General features: G+C 40.9%; 1 protein-coding gene across 1 annotated transcript; it reads right to left on the bottom strand.

Moving 5' to 3' along the window:
* Positions 1 to 3,708: 3,708 nt before the first annotated feature.
* Positions 3,709 to 16,760, bottom strand: LOC114683391 (claudin-34-like). The gene is made up of 3 exons (XM_028857686.2): positions 16,656 to 16,760; positions 6,090 to 6,273; positions 3,709 to 4,590 (listed from the first exon to the last, which is right to left on the bottom strand). Exons 2-3 carry the CDS (start codon positions 6,137 to 6,139, stop codon positions 3,933 to 3,935), a joined length of 708 nt encoding a protein of 235 aa, XP_028713519.2. The 5' UTR covers positions 6,140 to 6,273; positions 16,656 to 16,760; the 3' UTR covers positions 3,709 to 3,932.
* Positions 16,761 to 20,691: the final 3,931 nt, after the last annotated feature.

Below are 20,691 nucleotides of genomic sequence, written 5' to 3'. Positions count from 1 at the left end.
TAGGAATGAATGATTCTTTTTCTAATCTTATGTATGGAATGATGGTTTGGAAAGTGGAAAAGGGAAGTGACATTAGTCCTAAACGTTATGAATACATGTGAAAAATATAAACAAAATGTACCCTTTTTTCTATCAAAGGGTTGAATAAAACAAACCACTAAACATTGTAAATTGCAGACTTGTGAATTCCTCCAGGGTCAGCACTTCATGAAATTAAAATATATGCTCAAGTTCATTTCTTCCTAGAAACTGCACTATTCTTGTACCAATGAATGATACTGAGCTCTGACCACTCACAATAAGGCACAGGATCCTTTGCAGTAGGAGTAAAAACCTATTGGGACCCCTGCTGGGTAGGCTTCCTTGCTTGATTTAGCATGGCCTTCTGCAGAAATAAAACTTTTGACTTTCCAAAATATGTTGGATTGTGCGGTCATTTTCTTGAGACTCCAGATGCATTTTCAGCCTTCTCCTCCTGCCTCCTCACACACACCTTTTTACAGCCTCCCAGCATAAAGACACTATTCCATGGGAAGACTGACAAATAGTTTTTGCTCCTATGTCCCTATGCAAGGGACTCGGATGTCTGCTAGTTCTAGTGGTTATAGATGGAAGCATTTCCCACTGAAACAGAAAGGGCATCAAAGGTAGCTATTGTCTTCATAGAACACATTTTTTCCTAGTCCCTTCAATCTGATAACATCCTTGCTTTCATTTTCAATATCACTCAGAGCATAAGTGTAGCTCTCAAAATTAAGTATTATCTCCATGCAGTCTTTAAGATATGTACCTCATATTTGTATTCAAAATAAACTCTCCCATTTCCTTAGATGTAAGGACTGTGTTTTGCATCAACCATTTTTGGTGTCCGATGAGGAAGGAGCACCAAGGACAACCTACTTTAACTGGAGTTGTTACTTGAATTAGCACCAGGTACCCCCATCTGCCCCTTGTGGCCAAACAACTGGCATTGCCTTCCCAATTGGTTATGGAGAGTTCTTAAGGGTTCGGACCTCCCTTGAACAGTTGGAATAGTATTTTGATCTAAAATAAATTTGCTCAGCCTGTAGATACATAAATCATCCATGTACTGAGGGAGGTTACTCCCAAGGAGAAATTTATCTAGGAACACATAGTTTAGTTTCATTTTGTTGCTGCAATAAAACCTGACCAAAAGCAAACAGAGATTGCTTGTCTTATATTTCTAAGTCACAGTCCATCATCAAGGGAAGTTAGGGCATGAAGTCAAGCCAGGAATTCAAGGTTGAAACTTGGAGGCAAGTACCATGGAGGAACATGGAATGATGCTTGCTGGCTCACTCTGATATCTTTCCTATGCAACACAGACCCATTTGCTCAGGGATGGTGCCACTCACAGAAGTCTGGGACCACCTGTACTAATTGATAAGATAACCCCTCACAGACATGTCTACTGGGCAATCTGATCTAGGCAGTTCCTTAATGGAAGCTTTCCTCTCTGATGACTCCAGGTTGGGCCAAGTTGACAAAGTTAACTAAGATAAGTATTTACCTATGGCATATCCAAAAAGGTGGGGGCTATTACAAAAGCCCTAGCATAACACAATCCAGGAAAGCTGTTGAATAAGCCAAATGGATGCAAATAGAAATTGATAATTCAAGTGGGTAGAAATCTAAAAGAAAACATCCTTAATGTCTAATGTGAAAGAGGAAGTATTAGAGGGTATCTGCCCCAGGAAAGTGCAGGATTGGAAAACATAGGGTGGATTAGAACCTTACACCCTGAGCTCTTTTATAGGATCCATCTGCCTTTTAAAAAAATAACCAGTGAGGCTACCTGGAAAACGGGACCCCAAGAAAGACACGGAGAAATGGATGAGATCTACATGAACAGCCTGGACATGAGTGGGAGCAATGAAGGGCGAAGGTCGAGGGAAAGAGAGCGGGAGATCCTAGCTGGATCAAGAAAAGAGAGGGAGAACAAGGAATAGGAGACCATGGTAAATGAAGACCACATGAGAAAAGGAAGAAACAAAGAGCTAAAGAGGCCCACAGAAATCCACAAAGATACCCCCACAAAAGACTGCTGGCAATGGTCGAGAGACAGCCGGGACTGACCTACTCTGGTGATGGGATGGCCAAACACCCTAATAGTTGTGCCATAAACCCCATCCAAGGACTGAGGAATCTGGATGCAGACATCCACGGCTAGGCCCCTGGTGGAGTGCTGGGAGTCTAATTAGCAAGAAAGAGGAGGGTTTATATGAGCGAGAATTGTTGAAACCAAGGTTGGATAAAGCACAGGGACAAATAACCAAATGAATGGAAACACATGAACTATGAACCAAAGGCTGAGGGGCCCCCAACTGGATCAGGCCCTCTGAATAGGTGAGACAGTCGATTGGCTTGATCTGTTTGGGAGGCATCTAGGCAGTGGTACCAGGTCCTGGGCTCGTTGCATGAGTTAGCTGTTTGAAACCTGGGACTTATGCAGGGACACTTGACGCAATCTGGGAGGAGGGGACTGGACCTGCCTGGACTGAGTCTATCAGGTCGATCCCAGTCCTCGGGGGAGACCTTGATCTGGAGGAGGTGGGAATGGGGGGTGGCCTGGGGGGAAGAAGAGGGGGACAGGAAGGGAGAGAACAAGGGAATCTGTGGCTATTATGTAGAACTGAATAGTATTGTAAAATAAAAAAATAAAAATAAAAATACACGAAAAAAATTGTTATGGAAGGGGTGTTGTACAAAGAGCTACATGGACTCATTAGCTCAGTAACCAGGAGTTAATCAGTGAGCAGCAGTAAACTTTCTAATACCTTGGGACTTTAAGTGTATGGAGACTTCAGGGAAACTGATTAACGTCCTTAAGAGTAATTTTGACTGAAATGGCTGTTAATGAGCACTTAGGAATAGAGGTATCCTAAAATGTAGGAGGAGTATTTTTGGATGATGTAGCCATCTGTACCAGAGACTATGGGGACAGTGTTGTCTGAGGCCCCAGTCAACTCTAGGCCATTACAGAATAGAGCATTGCAGGACAAGGATTCATAAGAATCATTGGATTATCAAAGAGACTTAAATGGGCCTAAAATTTAGACATGATATTCCTACCTAGGAGAGGTATAGGCAGCTATGCAGGCCCAGAAATGAATTAGTGAATGGATATTTGTTGATCATACATGAAGTTTTATAGTTACTCATAAAGCTTTTATGGTTTGGGAACAAAATAAAGTCATAATCCAAGGCATCTTTCAATCACTAATGTGAACATTAGGTAGTTGACCTTACATCAAAGTTGAGAAATCTCTGCTATAGATTTCATATGTAATCTGCTGATATTCTTAGCTTTTGAGTTAGTGGTACCTAGTGGCCTTTCAATATGACTCAAAAGGTTTAGAATGATAATCTTGAGGACTGTTAGGTCAGACAAAGGACATGATGGCTTATTAAAGGAAATATAGATATCTTCAGACCATTGAGTCTTGCAATACACTGGGGAGAGTCCTTCCACTGATCTGTCAACTTGAACACATTAGGAAAACTTCATATGGCAGAAATGCTATTATTATGACATGGCAAATAAGTCAGCTTTTGTTTTTAGCTTTGGAACCAGATGGCAATGTGAGTGATTAATGTGCTCTGACACTCATTTTTATATATACTAGTTCATTTATCATTTCCTTCACTGACATAAAATTAAAACCCAAATTTCATAAGACAAATTGATAAGTTGGTAAGTTTTTTTTTATTTTAATGAAAGTCCACAATCCAACCAATGAAGTAATGAAACAAACAAGGCAGAAAAGATAATAGAAGGAGCCATTTGGCCATTTTCTGTCACAGGCCACTTGAGCATTGTTGAGTCCTTGGAAAATTTAGGTAGACATCTCAAAAACCCTTGCTATAACCACAGGGAATTTTGGACTTTTTAAGGTGAAGTAAATTCATTTTCAGATATCAGGAAAGACTTGGATGCTTAAGGGAAATGTGTAAGAAATGAAAATCATACCACTGACCAAAAACAGGATGGCTGCTAGAAATGCCACTCCCATGGCAACCCCAACTTTCTGAATATGTGGGTAAAAGGGCATATGTAAATATGGTGGAAATGCAATCCCCTCTTTGTTCATGATGGAGAAATAATTGCACAAGACAGCAAGGAAGACAAAGCAACTTGCAATGATGTTCAGAATCGCTGAAAGGCCGAAGGCATTGTAGGTGACATTCAGTTCTTGTCTTCCTGTATACACATTTCTAAGAGCAAAAATGGTGGCCACTTTTCCAACCAGCCAGAAAATGCTAGTGATCAGCATCAGATGTTGAGAAACACGAATATCCAAAGGGATGAAAGTGTCATAGTAGCTGTATTGGTGACACATTCTAACATTGCTGAAGTTGTCATGGTGGTAGACGCAGGCTTTCCACACTCCCACAAAGGCCACACTAGAGTAAGAGATCATGGGTTCCTTCAAGTACCACACTCGCCACTGTGGGAGGCCCATGGAGGTGATGCAAAAAATCCATGCTATGGTGGACAAAGCAAAACCTCCTACCTGGTATTTGGAACCTTTGTTGAATTTTGTCATGATGACAGTGAACACTGGACAACTGCAAAGAAATACAAGACAACATAAGAACAGGGTCCTCAAACCTGGGACACTGTCTGTTAGGAATGATTACTGTGGCTTGACAATGACTTCTAACAGTTCCATTCTGACTCAGATACACAATGAGGTTTGAATACAGATATTCAGCCACAAAGATGATGACCAATTTGTAATATTGGGGGAGTGTCAAGTCCTGCATAACCAATGTATCGAGTTCCAGGCCAGCCAGAGTTTCATAGTGAGACTCTGTACCAAAAAACCTAATATAGAAAAGTCAATAAATAGCTGGGCAGTGGTGGTGCATGCCTTTAATCCCACCACTTGGGATCTCTGTGAGTTTGAGAACAACCTGGTCTACAAAATGAGTTCCAGGACAGCTAGAACTGTTACACAGAGAAACCCTGTCTCAAAAAAAAATTTTTAAAGTCAATAAATGATGAATAAACCATTAATTAATTAATTAATGAGAAAAGTAAAAGATAATTAATTGATTCTAGTAAACACATACAGTTTACTGCTCAGTGTACATTACCTTGAAGCAAACCAATTCACTGGGGTATTTATCACATGTCAAAAGACAGGACAATTTGGAACCTAAGGGAATGTTTACTAGGAAGCAAATCTAAAATGCATAGAGACCAGTAAGCATGTTTTTGTGCTTTTTCACTGTCAATAGTTTTGAATATTTGTTATTTAGATACTTCGTTGTTTTTCTTTCTTTTTTCCTGTTTTTAAAGTTTAATTCAATTTAATTTAATTTTTGAGACAGAGTCACCATGTGTAAGGATTTTCTTCAGCTCATTATATGGCTCAGGTTGATTTCATATTCAAGGAAATTCAGGTGTCTCTGATTCCTGAATACTTGGATTATAGGTGTGTGCGACCATGCCTGGCTTTCCTTAGGTTTTCTATTATTGTTTTGTGGCTGTTGTTGTTGTTGTTGTTTGAAGTAATGTTGTTAGAACTCAGGGAATTTCATGTGCTAGATAAATGGTTGCCATCAACATCCCCCAAAGTGTGCTTTCAAGGGATTGATTTTCAGGTACTGTCTATAATCATATCCTTAGTGCCACAGAAAGAAAATGTGAGAAATGAACTGTTAGATGGAATCCAAGAGAAATCAGTTTCCTGAAGCTAGCTGTCTTCTACATGAGTAGAATGTAACTCCTGGAAACAAATTTCTGAAGGCATCTCTATTTTCATTGCCTAAGAAGCAATATTTGGGTTCTGGAGAAATGTCTCAGCAGTTAAGAGCACTAACTACTCTTGCAAAGGACCTGAGTTCAGTTCCCAGCATCCACATGGTAGTTCAAAATTGTCTGTAACTCCAGTTCCAGGAGATCTGATGCCTCTTTTGACCTCCTTGGGCTCCTGGACACACACACACACACACACACACACACACACACACACACACACACACACACACACACACACCACAAAATTAAGATAAATAAGTCTTAAAATATTTTAAAAGAAACATTTAGAGGTAGCACTCACTCATTGTTTGGTGCATGGCTTTCATTTCTCCCTTGACTCCTCTGCGCCATCTGCCAAAGACAGTCTCAGCTTCAGCCAATGTGGGAAGATGTATCAATGCGTGTTTCAGTGGATCAGATGGTGGAGAGATGAAGCCAAATAATGGTGGGGTGGTGGTGAATAATACTCTTGAAGGATACTTCTCCTGACAACCAAAAGGATAAGTCCAAATATGAGAAATGGGGAGAGGAGATGCCACCATGTTCCTGAGACCTGCCCAAGGTGGAGAGGTCAAAACGCACAGTCTAACAACCTTAAAGACTGATAAATGATAGGTGTGGGTTCAGAAGAATGAAGGATAAATGGGAGAAGATATCGAGTTTAGTCTATGGGGATCACAGGGTTCTGGAGGTTCTAGTGGCAGTATCATAGACAGGAGCACAAAGTGAAAGAGTGTGGCATACTGGTTCCTAAAGTCCTATATAATGGCCAAAACAATCCTGACATGGACCATACTAATAGTTATTGTTATTGCTGGGTATTGGTGGCCCATGCATTTAATCCCAGCACTCAAGAGGCAGAAGCAGGCATATTACTGTGAGTTCAAGGCCAGCCTGGTCTACAGAGTGAGTTTCAGGACACTCAAGGCTACACTGAGAAACCCTATCTCAAATGCCCCCCAAATTATCATTATCTTTGAATGAATAGTCCTGAACAAACTATTTTTTGGCAGAGGAGATTGAAGCTTGAACTCACAGAGATCCACTGGACTCTGCCTCCCAAGTGCTGTGATTAAAACCATATGCCACTACCCTCAGCATAATGAATACATTCTTTTCACTATGGTTTGTTTGATCTGAGTTATGATCTTATTATATAGACCATGCTGGCTTCAAACTCAGTATGTAGCCCATACTGTACTTAAACTGGAGTGACTGGCCTCAAATTCATTGTGAGACATACTGGACCTGCAGTGATGTTTCTTGTGCTTTGGCCTGAACCTGTGTACCATGTTGCTTTTATGAGAATAATATTTAGAAGACAATGAACACTAATGCCTGAATTAAATTTCTGAGCTTCCTTAGCTGTCAAAGGATGAGTGAAATGAAGACTGCACACTCCATCCCTAGTGTACAAATTCCCACCAGAGAAGACATTTTTTCCTCAATTGACATCAACAGACTCAACAAACTAGCTCTTTATTCTAAGTCCATCTCTACTGCCAAAACTCTAAAAGAATCAAAAGTTCCACGGATTAAATGCCCACTTAAGTGGTAAAGAGAAGTGAGGAAATTCAGGCAGTCCACGGGAACAGAAGATGGGATACCACCCTGCACCCTGTGTGTGAATGGGGAAGCATGGTAGAAGAGCCAGGAGAACTGCTAAGAACATGGTAGTATTAAGGATGATATCACAAAAATAAGAGGAATCCTGTGTGATTTTTAATATATATAGGAAGACCATTTATGGGAAGAGGTCTTTTCCAAGTGATGAGGCTACTCAAGTTGCACAGGTTGTGTAGCAGAGAATCACTCAAGGAGGCAGGAGTGGAGTCAAAGAAAGCAGTCATAGGATTAATCTAACCATCATAATGAGAGTTGAACTGTTGTGGAATATTATTTTAAAATGTGTTACATTTGTTTATGCTGTGGAACATTTGTTTTAATGATGTACAGATGTATTGCGGCCTCAAGGACCTAGGCCCTGGGACACAGCCAGTACCTGGGAACACCCACCCATCTCTGCCCCAGTTGCCAGACAGCAGAGAAAACTCCTGCAGGCAGACTCCCCCACCAAAACACCTCATCGGCAATCTGTAAGATCCATGCCCTACCCCAATACCCATCTGCCTGCTTACCCTGATAACTCTAAGCAAGTGAAAGACCTGTATTACAAGAACTTTAAGTCTCTGAAGAAAGAAATTGAAGAAGATATCAGACAATGGAAAGATCTCCCATAACTCATGATTAGGTAGAATTAACATAGTAAAAATGGCAATCTTAACAAAAGCAATCTACAGATTCAATGCAATCCCCATGAAAATCCTAACACAATTATTCACAGACCTGGAAAGAACAATACTCAACTTCATTTGGAAAAACAGAAAACCCAGGATAGCTAAACGAATCCTGTACAATAAAGCCATCTCTGGAGGCACCACTATCCCTGACTTCAAGCTCTACTATAGAGCTATAGTAATAAAAACAGCTTGGTATTAGCATAAAAACTGATATGTGGACCAATGGAATTGAATTGAAGACCCTGACATTAACCCACACTACTATGAACACCTGATTTTTGGCAAAGAAGACAAAACTGTACAATGTAAAAAGGAAGGAATCTTCAACAAATGGTGGTGGCATAACTGGATGTCAACATGTAGAAGATTGCAAATAGATCCATATCTATTGCCATGCACAAAACTCAAATCCAAGTGGATCAAATGCCTCAACATAAAGCCAGTCACACTGAACCTGATAGAAGATAAAGTAGGAAGTAGTCTTGAAAGCATTGGCACAGGAGATCACTTCCTAAATGTAACACCAGCAACACAGACACTGAGAGCAACAATTAATAAATGGGACCACCTGGAACTGAGAAGCTTCTGTAAGGCAAAGGACACAGTAAATAAGACAAAACAACAGCCTACAGAATGGGAAAGGATTTTCACAAACCCCATATCTGACAGAGGGCTGCTCTCTAAAATATATAAAGAACTCAAGAAACTAGATGTCAAAATACCTAACAATCCAATTTTTTAAAATGGGCTATAGAGCTAAACAGAGAAATCTCAAAGGAAGAATTTCAAATGGCCTAAAGACACGTTAGAAATTGCTCAGCATCCTTAGTCATCAGGGAAATGCAAATCAAACTGACTCTGAGATATCATCTTATACCTGTCAGAATGGCTAAGATCAAAAGCACTGCAGATAGCTTATGTTGGAGAGGATGTGGAGCAAGGGGAACATTCCTCCACTGTTAGTGGGAGTGCAAACTTGTACAGCCACTTTGGAAATCAGTGTGGTGGTTTCTCAGAAAATTGGGACTCAATCTTCCTCAAGACCCAAATATACCACTCCTGGGCATATACCCAAGGAATGCTCAATCATACCACAGAGACACATGCTCAACTATGCTCATAGCAGCATTATTCACAAGAGCCAAAACCTGGAAACAACCTAGATGCCCCTCAACTGAAGAATGGATAAAGAAAATGTGGTACATATACACAATGGATTACTACTCAGCAGTAAAAAAAACAATGACATAATGAAATTTGCAGGCAACTGGATAGAACTAGAAAATATCATCCTGAGTGAGGTAACCAGACTCAGAAGGACAAACATGCTATGTACCCACTCATAAGTTGATACTAGATATAAAGCAAAGGATAACCAGACAACAACCCACAACTCCAGAGAAGCTAGCTAACAAGGAAGACCCAAAGAGGGATGCATGGATCACCCTGGGAAGGGGAAATAGATGAGATCTCCATGAGTAAACTGGAGGTGAGGGGTGGGCAATAGAGGGTAGGGGATAGGAGATGAGAACATAAGGGAATGGGATTGTAGAGCTGGAACAGGGATGGAGTGGGAAAGCAATGAAAGAGATACCATGATAAAGGAAGACATCATGGGGATAGAGAGGAACCTGGTGCTAGGGAAGATGCCAGGATTCCCCAAGTCCCCCAGCTTGGACTACTAGAAATAGTGGAGAGGGTGCCTGAACTGGCTTACCCCAGTGATCAGATCAGTGAATACCCTAACTGTCATCACAGAACTTTTCTCCAGTGACTGATGGAAGCAGATGCAGAGATCCACAGCCAAATACCAGGCAGAGCTCCAGGAGTCTGGTCAAAGAGAGATAAGAGGGATTCTATGAGCAAGTGCATCAAAATCATGACGGGGAAACCTGCACAGACAACCAAACCAAGCTAGTGGGAACTCATGAAAGTTGGATCAACAGCTGTGGAGCCTGCGTGGGACTGGACTAGGCCCTCTGAAGGCGACACAGTTGTGTAGCTTGATCTGCTTGGGGGAGCCCTGGGTAAAATCAGAATTCATCCCTGGTGCATGAGTGGGCCTTTTGGAGTCCGCTATCTATAATGGGACAGCTTGTGCAGCCTTGAGGCAGTGGGAAGGGCTTGGACTTGCCTCTACCAGATGTGCCTCCTTATGGGAGGTCTTGCCTTCTTGTGGTGGGGAGTGGATAGTGGGTTGGGAGTGGGAGACTGGTGGGTGGGAGGAGGGAAGAGGGGGATCTTTGATTTGTGTGTAAAATGAATGAGAAAATTTTTCTTAATAACTAAAAAAGATTTGTTGCATTCTTTTATGTTGCATTTGTTTAACTTTGTGAAGCTATATTACTCTGTCTGTCTAAAACACCTGATTTGTCTAATAAAGAGCTGAATGGCCAATAACTTGGCAGGAAAGGATAGGCCGGGCTGGCAGGCAGAGAGACTAAACAGGAGAAGAAATCTAGAAGGAATTAGACAAGGAGAAAGAAAGAGAAGGAAGGGAAGACTCCAAGCGCCAGCCACACAGCTACACAGCAAGCCACAAATAAAGAAGTAAAAAAAAAAAAGGTATACAGAAATAGAAAAAGATAAAAGCCCAGAGGCAAAAGATAGATGGGTTAATTTAAGTTAAGAAAAGCTGGCTAGTAACAATCCAAGCTAAGGCAGGGCATTCATAAGTAAGAGTAAGACTCTATATAATTTATTTGGGAGTTGGGTGGTGAGCCCCCAAAAGAGCAAAGAACAAAGAGTAAAAGAGTAAAGAGGTCACACACCAAAACATTGCATATAAACAGGTGTTTATTTATACAGAGAGAGAGAGAGAGAGAGAGAGAGAGATTGAGAAGACAGCCACATTCTCACACATAAATATGTGTAAACATAAACACAGGTGTGTATGTATGTGTACTGACAAAGAGAAGTGTAGATCCTCTACAATGTGTCAATATTACAAAACCATGCTCTCTGATGTCCTGCCTCCTGTACATTGAGAGCACATGAATCTTTCTAGGCTTGAGAATATTCATGCATAAATCAAAAGGTCTGACACCTGCAGCCCTTCATGAAGGCAGGCTCTGTGAGCAGAAAGATTGAAACAACTGGTCGTTTGTGGGAACCCACAGAGGTTTCCTAATGAGATATGAGCTTCCTTTACCTAGGCAGGGTTGCATAAAGGGATGGATTGACCACATGCATGGTTACCAGGTGTTTGGAAGGTTCTACACTTGACTATGCTGGGGGGGAGGTCTTTTGCTCCACCCCTTGGCATTTATATAACAAAAAGCCCTTTAGAAGAGACAGAAGGGACCAGTGGATAAGGATCCAGGCCCTTCCGAGGTTATCCTGTGTTTCTGTCTTTCTCTCTCCCTTCTATATTTCTATCTACATCTCTTATCTCTCACTCCTCAAGAGTACCTTGGGAGAAAAGGTGGGAGCAGGTCCCCCACAAATAACATCATGAACAGAGACAGAGAATTGGCAAAAGGGGTGTTAGGGGGTGTTGCAGGTACAAGGAGGCATGCTGATAAGGAAGTCAAAAATAAAGGTGATGGTATTTTATTCTCAGGAGTGAAAGTTGGGCAGTGGGATGCTGGAGTTGAAAAGTGAGGCTGCAGTGTATATTTCTCCCCATCTAGGTTTCTCTCTCTCTCTCTCTCTCTCTCTCTCTCTCTCTCTCTCTCTCTCTCTCTCTCTCTCTCTCTCCCTTAATTTCTATCTATAGGAAAATAGTGTAAGAAGAAATTTAGAATAAGAGTAGAATGTAGGAATATAGTTTAAGAAAAAAATTAGGATAAGATAAGCAATAAGACAGAGGAACTATGTCCTTGATTTTCCTATGAGACTATGAATGCAAACTCCTGGGACAAATCAGAGAAAAAAAATCTATCAAAGATGAGAAAACTGGACAGAAAAAGATTCCTATGGAAGCTTTTTGGCCTATGAACAGCTTAGATTTAAGTTCTGAGTGGCAGAGGAAAGAATTTTCCCTGAGGTGGATATGGATGAAACAAAATTCTCTGTTCTGCTGGCAAACACCATTACAACACTGTACCATCAGAATTAGTTTCCATTTGGCCATGAAGTCAAGGAGAACAGAGGTTTTAGGAAAATTTTAATAATCTCTCTCTAAAAATCTAAAAGCTTTTCAGGTCTTTGTTTCTCAGATTTTTTCTCTTTCTGTAAAAGCAAAAATTAGATTCACCTAAAAATAACATCAGTTTAGGAAAAATCACTTGCAATTGCTCTAGAAAAAACAAAAAAAAATCTTTTGGAATATGGCAAATCCTCTCTGCTAGTTCTGTCTCTCCTTCCAACTAGTGTTAGAAAAACAACATCCAGAATCCCCTGGGGCTAGAGCCTAGCCATAGATGCTTGGGAGAGTGCAGGTGGAGTCTTGTAGAGCCCCTAATTGTGAATCCACAACAGAGGTGGTGTGGGACCTGGGGAGGGGCTGCTGGCATGGAGGAAGCAGTGAAGCTGAGCTTCAGCTGCAGCATCAGGGACTCTGTATCTGGGGGAGGAGATAAGTCAGGATAAGACAAAGATCTGTCCCGGAGGAAATCTCTCTTGAAAAGGCTGAATAGACTTTTAAGTATTTTCTTTTTCTTTCACTGACCCAGTAAGATGGGAGACAAGCGCCGATCCATAAGTGCATGCATGCAGACACGTCCCACTCTGGAGACAATATCAGGTGAAGGAAATACACTTATTAATGCCAGCTCAGGGAGAACAGAAACCTCCTGTGATGAAAAAAAAAAAGCTCATTTGATCTTGGTTTTCAATACAAAATCAATCCATAGAAATGGAAATGGGAGTGCAGCATACTCGAAAGGCAGCATGGGAAACATAGTCTGAAACGTCATTCGTAACCACAGGACGATATTGAGAAAGCAATATGGGAAATGTAGTTTTTCAGCTCAAAATGGCGATACTGCTACAAACTGTTTTTTTTTTTTTTTCAGCTCAAAGTGCAGTTTCTTTTCCAAGCAATGTTAGAAAGCTTAGTCCTACCTCCTGAGAACTAAGAACAGTTGAACAGCTTGCCTCTCAGGATATAATTAAAAATGCTAATACTGTTTATCAACAAGTCACTTTGAAAACCTTAAGAAAGCAAAGGAAAGCAGTTTGTACACTGGAAAATTGCTTTAAATACGGAAAAACTTACAGGCAAATAAAGAAGTTCTTTGCCTCTTGAAAAGCAGCCTGCAGTGAGTGATTCCTTTGCAAATCTAATGGGGGGACAAGGAAGCATGTATTCAGAAAGGAATGACTGCTTTGTTGATGGGGACCAAATTTCAGGAAATCTAGCTGTCTTACAAAATACAGTCACTTCACTTGAAAGTTCCCTATGAAAAAAACAATGCTAAATTAGAATGCTTGCTTAGTGAATGCACTCATGTTTGTGAGAAGCTAGTGAATGAAGTGAAAATACTAAATGATGAAAATATATAAAACAACACATCTATATTCTTAACTCTTTGGGACAGTAGCAGCTTCTGTGAACAAATAACCTTGTTAGAAACATTGGACTAATAAAAATCTATCAAAAACAAGGCATCCTTAAAAAGAGCTCATGGTAATCTTAAAAGGCAGCTTTAAAAAATTAAGAAGGGGAAGCCGGGCGGTGGTGGCACACGCCTTTAATCCCAGCACTCGGGAGGCAGAGCCAGGTGGATCTCTGTGAGTTCGAGGCCAGCCTGGGCTACCAAGTGAGTCCCAGGAAAGGCACAAAGCTACGCAGAGAAACCCTGTCTCGAAAAACCAAAAAAAAAAAAAATTAAGAAGGGGAAATCATACCCTCAGAAACTTGCTGGCTGTCTGAGCATTTGGTGAGGAGTGTAGAACAGAGGAATGTCAGCTCCAATGACATTCCTCCAGAGAACCTCGATTGAAAACAGCTGAACCAATGTTCCTGATATTGAAGTTCAATCCTGCAGTCTAGGGAAAGCAGCAGACTAAGGGGTCCCCAGACTGCTGAGGAGTTTGGGACAAAGGTTTTGTGAAAGGAAACGGAGCTCAGAGCCACACTGCTTTTTTTGACTAGCAGAAAATCAATGCAGGCTCCTTTGAGATGGTGCTTAATAGCGCACAGGAAGTTTTTTCTAAAAGCTTTATGGCAGCTCAATATGGTAATTTCACCCTCGCCCTGAGGCAAGGCTTCTTGGTAGAGCAAACCAAAAGTTCTGCTGTAGCTGAGTGAAGTTTCAGCAATGTTTATCTGAATTGTGGCACTCAGAGGAACTGCAATGAGTTAAGTGAAGGGACAGCCTCCAACTGGCAACTGTCTGTGCTGTGTGAAACAGTTGGAAGGGCCAGTGGGAAAGGTGGCTTTGGGGAGTGGCATTGTCCCAAGTGTTACAGCCCCATAGCAACAGCACTCACTAAATTACAGAGTTGAGGGAGTTAGATGCAACTATTTTAGAGCTATTGACGAATTAGGCTCTTGTTTCCAACTGTCATGGGAACTTTAAAAATGTTATCAAAACTGACTATGAACTTCAGAAACAAAGCAGTTTTGAGTTCACCTGCAATTTTAACTGTGGCGATTCTCAATTCATGTGCTTTGTCTTATTGGAAGAAAATGTAAATAGTTCTGTGAAGAAATCTGGTTTAGATATTTGTTAAGGTTTGCAAGGTAGTCCTATAGAGAGCTTGCTTTTGAATGTAGGTTTGTAAGAAGTGTAAATACATATAGTAAATAGTCATGCTAGTTGTAAATATGTATAGTAATGTTCATACTAGAATTATGTTGATATTAATGAACCAGGGTTTGATGAAGCTAAGAGAATCTTTAAGTTTGATGCAGTTTATTGGATGTAGTTTGCATCAGGAGTTTATTGATTTAAAAAGGGCTTGGCACAGCTAAGGCTGCTATAGACATCTTAAGACCCATTCAAAAAGGAACATTCCAACTTGGTCATCTTCTACTTCTTTACTAGGGAATGTGGAAGCCTAGGGATCACTGGGTTATTCAAACTACTTGCAAGCTCCTGAGTCAGAGTTGAGGTAAGCTCTGTACCTCCTACTGCCAGAGGCTGGTAGTCAGAGATGGGTCACATTCCTCTTGTTAGCTGCCAACCTAAGATGCAAGTATGCTTGATGGAAAGTATATTTCCATGACGAGTAAGGTTTGTCTAACTGAAGTAGATGAGCTAAGACAGACACAGTACATCTGAGGGGAATGGGGGCCCTTTAGAAAATTAAGAAGAGGGACCTGTGGGAACCCATAGAGGTTTCCCAGTGAGATCTGAGCTTGCTTTACCCAGCAGGGCTGCATAAAGGGATAGATTGACCACATGCATGGTTACCAGGTGTTTGGAAGGGTCTGCACGTGGATGTGCAGTGTGCTTTGATCTGGCAAGAGGGAGGTCTTTTGCTCCACCCCTTGGCATTCCTATACAAAGCCCTTTAGAAGAGACAGAAGAGGCCAATAGATAAGGATCCAGGCCCTCCTGAGGCTATCCTGTGTTTCTGTCTTTGTCTCCCTCTTCTAGATATTACAGATTAGATATTTCTATCTAAATCTCTTATCCCTCATTCCTCAAGAGTACCCTGGGGCAGAAGGTGGGGGCAGATTCTCCCAAAGTCGTTGGGCCACATTTCCTGACCATTTGCTCAAATTCAAATAGAGAACATAAGACACAAATGTAGCAACAGAGTGAGGAAGGAATGACATAGGAAGACAGAGAGACACTCAGACATAGAGCCAGGAGACAGAGAATTGTGTTAATGCACGGCATCAAGACAGAATAGACCATACTACATATCACTTGCCTGGATGAAGGTCACCACTCAAAATTCAAAGCATAGTTTCTACAGAGCTTGTTCTGTTTTTCACATTATTGTGATTTTGATAAATAAATCATTAAATTGAACCATCATAACTCAAAGCTTCAGTATTGCTCAACTTCCCATAGATCAAAATACTTGAGAGCACAACTTAATAAGGAATGATTTAGTTTGGGTCATAGTTCAGAGATCTGAGTCTATTGTCCTTGGTTTTGTGGATTTCACAAGGGCAGGAGCCAGATATTTCTCTATGGTGAGAGCAGGCGACAGAGGCTACCCACATCAGAGAGGATAGGTATCAGAGACACAAGGGACCAGGGATAAGGTAAAATTTTCAGAGATATGCATGCTGATATCTACTTATAGCTATGTCCTAACTACTTAAGTGTTAAGAATATCCCACAACATTGTCACCAGCTAGGGACCAAATATTTAACACATGAGCCTCTTGGGGGTCAGATCACATCAAAATATAATATCACCACAGAAGATCAAATACTGTATGATTGCACTAAGAAGATCCCTGGTATGGTCAACTACACAGAGACAGAAAGCAGAATGGTAGTTACTAAGAGCTGGGGCAGTCAGAAATGGGAGATGACATTTAATGAGGACAGCATTTCTGTTGGGGAATATGGGCAGTGGTAGCCACTCCATGGCACTGTGAATATATTTATAGCCACAAATCTGTATACTTAGACAGGTCAGTGATGAATTGTGACATGTATATTTTGCCATATTGCTTAGAATATACACCAAAAATGGATGGAACCTCTACTAACCAGCAATGATGTCTTCACATGAACCAGTGACCCACTCTATGACAAAACAAGCAGCTGTCTGGGCCTGCAGGGATGATGACACAGCTCTGTTAATATATCCTTTGATGTCCTTTGTTGCTAGCAACACAACTGGCCTGTTTTATAATTCTGAGAATTCTACTATGTCATCAAATTCCAACCCTCACAGACCTCACCTATCTGTTTTCATCCATTAATATGTGAATATCATGATACTATTTGTGAACACATTATAGCACTGACTTTGCTTTCTTTTGTCACATATTAATTCCCATCCACACCCATTTTGCAGCATGGGTTGTATATACTAGTGGCCCTTTCTGCTCATGGCCAAGTAGAGCCATTTGAGTAATTCAGACCTGTCTGACATCCTTTTCTTAATTCCTTCCCTTTGAGGCATAGTTTCTCACCCCAGTATTAGAAAAGTTATTGCCATATTTAGATGTAGGTGATAGCAGAGGTGCTATCAACATACTAGGAATGATCCTGGTTAATTCATCAGAGATGTGCACAAAGATCCAGGTGTGTGGAACACCCAATGAGGTTATAGCTGCAACAAAAGGGAAAAACCTCCTAAAACACATTGATTGATGAAGCCCATGTGGCTAACCATTGTAGATCCTCACAGTGGAATACTACGCAGCCACACCAATTATGTTAAATTATATTGAAGGAAACGTCACAACACTACTTACTAAAAAAAGAATTTCAAAAAGCTATCATTTGCCTAAATCCTATTTCTATTTGAAAAAAAAAGGAAAAGTAAGAGATGGAGGTAGAAAATGATTTCAGAGAGGGAAGGAAAGTATGGAATTGATAGCAATGTTTCTTTATCTTTTTTCTTATTTTTGAGACAGTTTCACTATGTAGCCCATGGTCAACATGAACTTCTAATTCTCTAACCTCTAATCCCAGAGGCCTCAGATTTCAGGCATATGCCACCTGGAATCTAATATAATGACTGTGTCTGCCTGTAAGATTGAAAAATGCTTATTATTTCTTTAATATTTTGTAATATATCAATCTGTATTTCTATACTGAGTAGTGGTTGTCTTTAGAAACAGAAAAACAACACTGGTATGAATTTTCCTTCACTATATAGACCATTATGTAAAGGTTCAGACAGGCACAGATACCCCAGACAGATTCCCTGAAAATAAGAAAAGCAACTAACTATATGCAGAATTTAGAGGCAATGTCTGCACAAGGCCTGGGTTCCAAGCACATTACCATATTCACTCATATCAAAACAGCTCATCTCCGCCGCGCGGTGGTGGTGCACACCTTTAATCCCAGCACTCGGGAGGCAGAGGCAGGTGGATCTCTGTGAGTTCGAGTCCAGCCTGGTCTACAAAGCGAGTTCCAGGAAAGGCACAAGGCTACGCAGAGGAACCCTGCCTCAAAAAACCAAAAACAAACAAACAAACGAACAAACAAAAACAAAAACAACTCATCTCCAATTGAGAGAACATGCTCAGTAGGTTGGCAGTGCTGAGTCACTTGTTCAGGCCATGCAACTGTGAAGTGAAAGGTACTTTATACCAGGTAGTTTCTCAGGGTTTGAATGTGTTTGCACTTGGCCATGTGATTTGCTTAAGCCAATAGAAGATTTTGAGGTATGAAATGACCAATGCTATGACAAGCGTTTTTATGACTGGATTGGTGCTCTGTTTTACCTGCTAAAGGTGTGCCTAATTCACATGATTGCTTCCAGCAACAAGATGAGGGTCACAAGGTAAAGAGTCCAGTCTGTACCAGCTGCTGGACCTATAAACTCATGAGTTAAGTAAATACTTTGTATTCTGCATTGCTGAGAATTTATAATTGCTACATATCATAGATTTAGGCAGTTAACCAATAGAAGCTGTGCCCCACACCATTGCTGGACTGCAAATTATAAACATATTATCAATAGCAGAGATTGCTCAAATAATTTAAGAATCTCCCTTATAATGAGACTCTTCTTCCTCCTTCTTCTCATTCTCATCCCCCTCCTCCTCCCCCCTTTCCCTTATTCCTTTTCTCCTCTTCCTTTCCCCATCCCCCTATTTTACCCCCCACCTTTGCTCCTCTTTCTACACTGCATCTTATTGTATAGCCCAGGCTGGTTCTGAACTCTCATAATGCTCTTCTAGTATTTCAGGTGTGTGCTAACATACCTGGCTTAGGTTATTTTTTGGTGGGAAAAGAATAAGCAGGTTAATAGCTTGGCTTAAAGTAAAAACAAAATTTTTCATAGGAGGTTTGTGGACATATACCTCCACCTTTTCTAATGTGACCCATGTTCCATGTTCATAGGAAGAACTGAACACATGGAAGGAAGAGGAGGCTGTGGTGGCAGCAAGGTGGGAGTAGTTTCACTGAACAGGAATCAACACTTTTGCAAAAGTTTTCATCCAACAAGTATTGGTAAACTGTCAACAAGGCCATTTGTGTTCTTCAGTGCTGAAGCTTGTGAACCTTGACTCAACCGATTTGAGGGCATTATCAATCTTTACCAAAGCCTCTGGCACCAGGATCCTCTGGCTCAAGAAGTATGGATTTTAGTACTTCAAGACAACATGAGTCCATGTACATACATGAATGCATGTTTCAGGAAGGCTGTGGTTACTGCAGAGAAAAGGGAAATCTCTGCACCTGCTGAAAGCTCAGGAGAAAATGAGAAGTAAAGAACAAAGACCCTAGTGATAGATAAACTTCAGGTCTTCTGGGAAACTTCCTTACTGTTCTCCATGTATTTGGTTACATAAACATCTTTTGAGAACTACACGCAAGGATCTATACGCATTAAAAAGTGGGTTGTAACCAAGTCCTTGGTGGCTGAACATTTTTCATGTGCTTCCATGGGTATATCCTGTTTGACAAAGTATCTCATCAAATCCTTTGCCCACTTATTAAATTGAGCTGTTTGTTTTGTTACTTGGGTTTTTGGGAGTTCTTTGTATATCTAGGCATCAAAGCACTTATCAGATGCATGCAGTCATGAAGAAGGTGTGATAGTGCATGTCTATGATCCCAGCACTCAGAAGGTGGAGGCAGGAAGACCAGAAGATCAAGACTATCCTTGTCTACACAGGAAGATTGAGGTGAAGCTAAGGCTACATGAGACCCTTCTTACTAAAACAAGCAAACAAATCAGACACATGGCTTCAAAATGTTTTCTCATAGTTTCTCTTTTGTCAACTGGAAATTAACAGCATGGCAGTGTTTTCCTGATGGGTAAGACTCTACTTAGCATCTTCGGTTTTAATTGATTAGAAGAGCACAGAAACTTGAATCTCTGTTTCAAATGCAGGTGCTAGTCAGGCCACAAGACCTTTGACAAACCAGTGTGCTGACTTGTTTTATGTCAACTGACACAGCATAGAGTCATCTGAGAAGAGGGAACCTCAATTGAGAAAAAGCCTGTAGGGCATTTTATTGGTTGATGATTGATGTGGAAGGGCCCAGCCCATGGAGGGGGTGCTGCCCTTGGGCTAGTAGCCTTAAGTTGCATAAGAAAGCAGACTGAGCAAGTCATGAGAAGGAGCAGGCCTAAGCAGCACCCCTCATGGACACTGCATTATTTCCTGCCTCCAGGGTCCTTTTTTGAGTTCCTGCCCTGACTTCCCTAGATGATGAACTACAAATTGTAAGACAAAATGCCCCATGCTGCTTTTTGTTTTAGCAGAACAATAGAAAAGTAACCAATAGACACAAGAAGGGGGTCTTATGATCTTATGTGTGCTTATGTGTCATGGTAATAGCAGAGAGATAAAAAGAGAAAAGTCAAGAACTATGATACAGGATCATATGCACAAAATGATATTTCAAAGAAGGTAACTTCAAAATATTCCATTTGACTCAAAAAACCAAGAACTAGTGAGAACATTATTACTGGACATACTTCTTAATGTGGTTTGGTTTTGAGACTGGCCAGGAACTTGCTCTATAGACTAAGCTCGCCTCAAACTCATGGAGATCCAACTACATCAGCCTCCTGAGGACTGAGATTAAAGGCATGTGCCACCACAATCAG

The sequence above is a fragment of the Peromyscus leucopus genome, chromosome X, assembly GCF_004664715.2.
Source record: "Peromyscus leucopus breed LL Stock chromosome X, UCI_PerLeu_2.1, whole genome shotgun sequence".
NCBI classification, from domain to species: domain Eukaryota; kingdom Metazoa; phylum Chordata; class Mammalia; order Rodentia; family Cricetidae; genus Peromyscus; species Peromyscus leucopus.
This window is presented reverse-complemented; position numbering and strand designations above follow the sequence as displayed.

Coding starts and splice junctions, on each gene's coding strand:
- LOC114683391 (XM_028857686.2), bottom strand. CDS start 6,139: ATGGCGCAGAGGAGTCAAGGGAGAAATGAAAGCCATGCACCAAACAAT. Junction 4,591..6,089: donor AGCCATGCACCAAACAATGA/GTGAGTGCTACC, acceptor ATTTCTTTGCAG/TTGTCCAGTGTTCACTGTCA.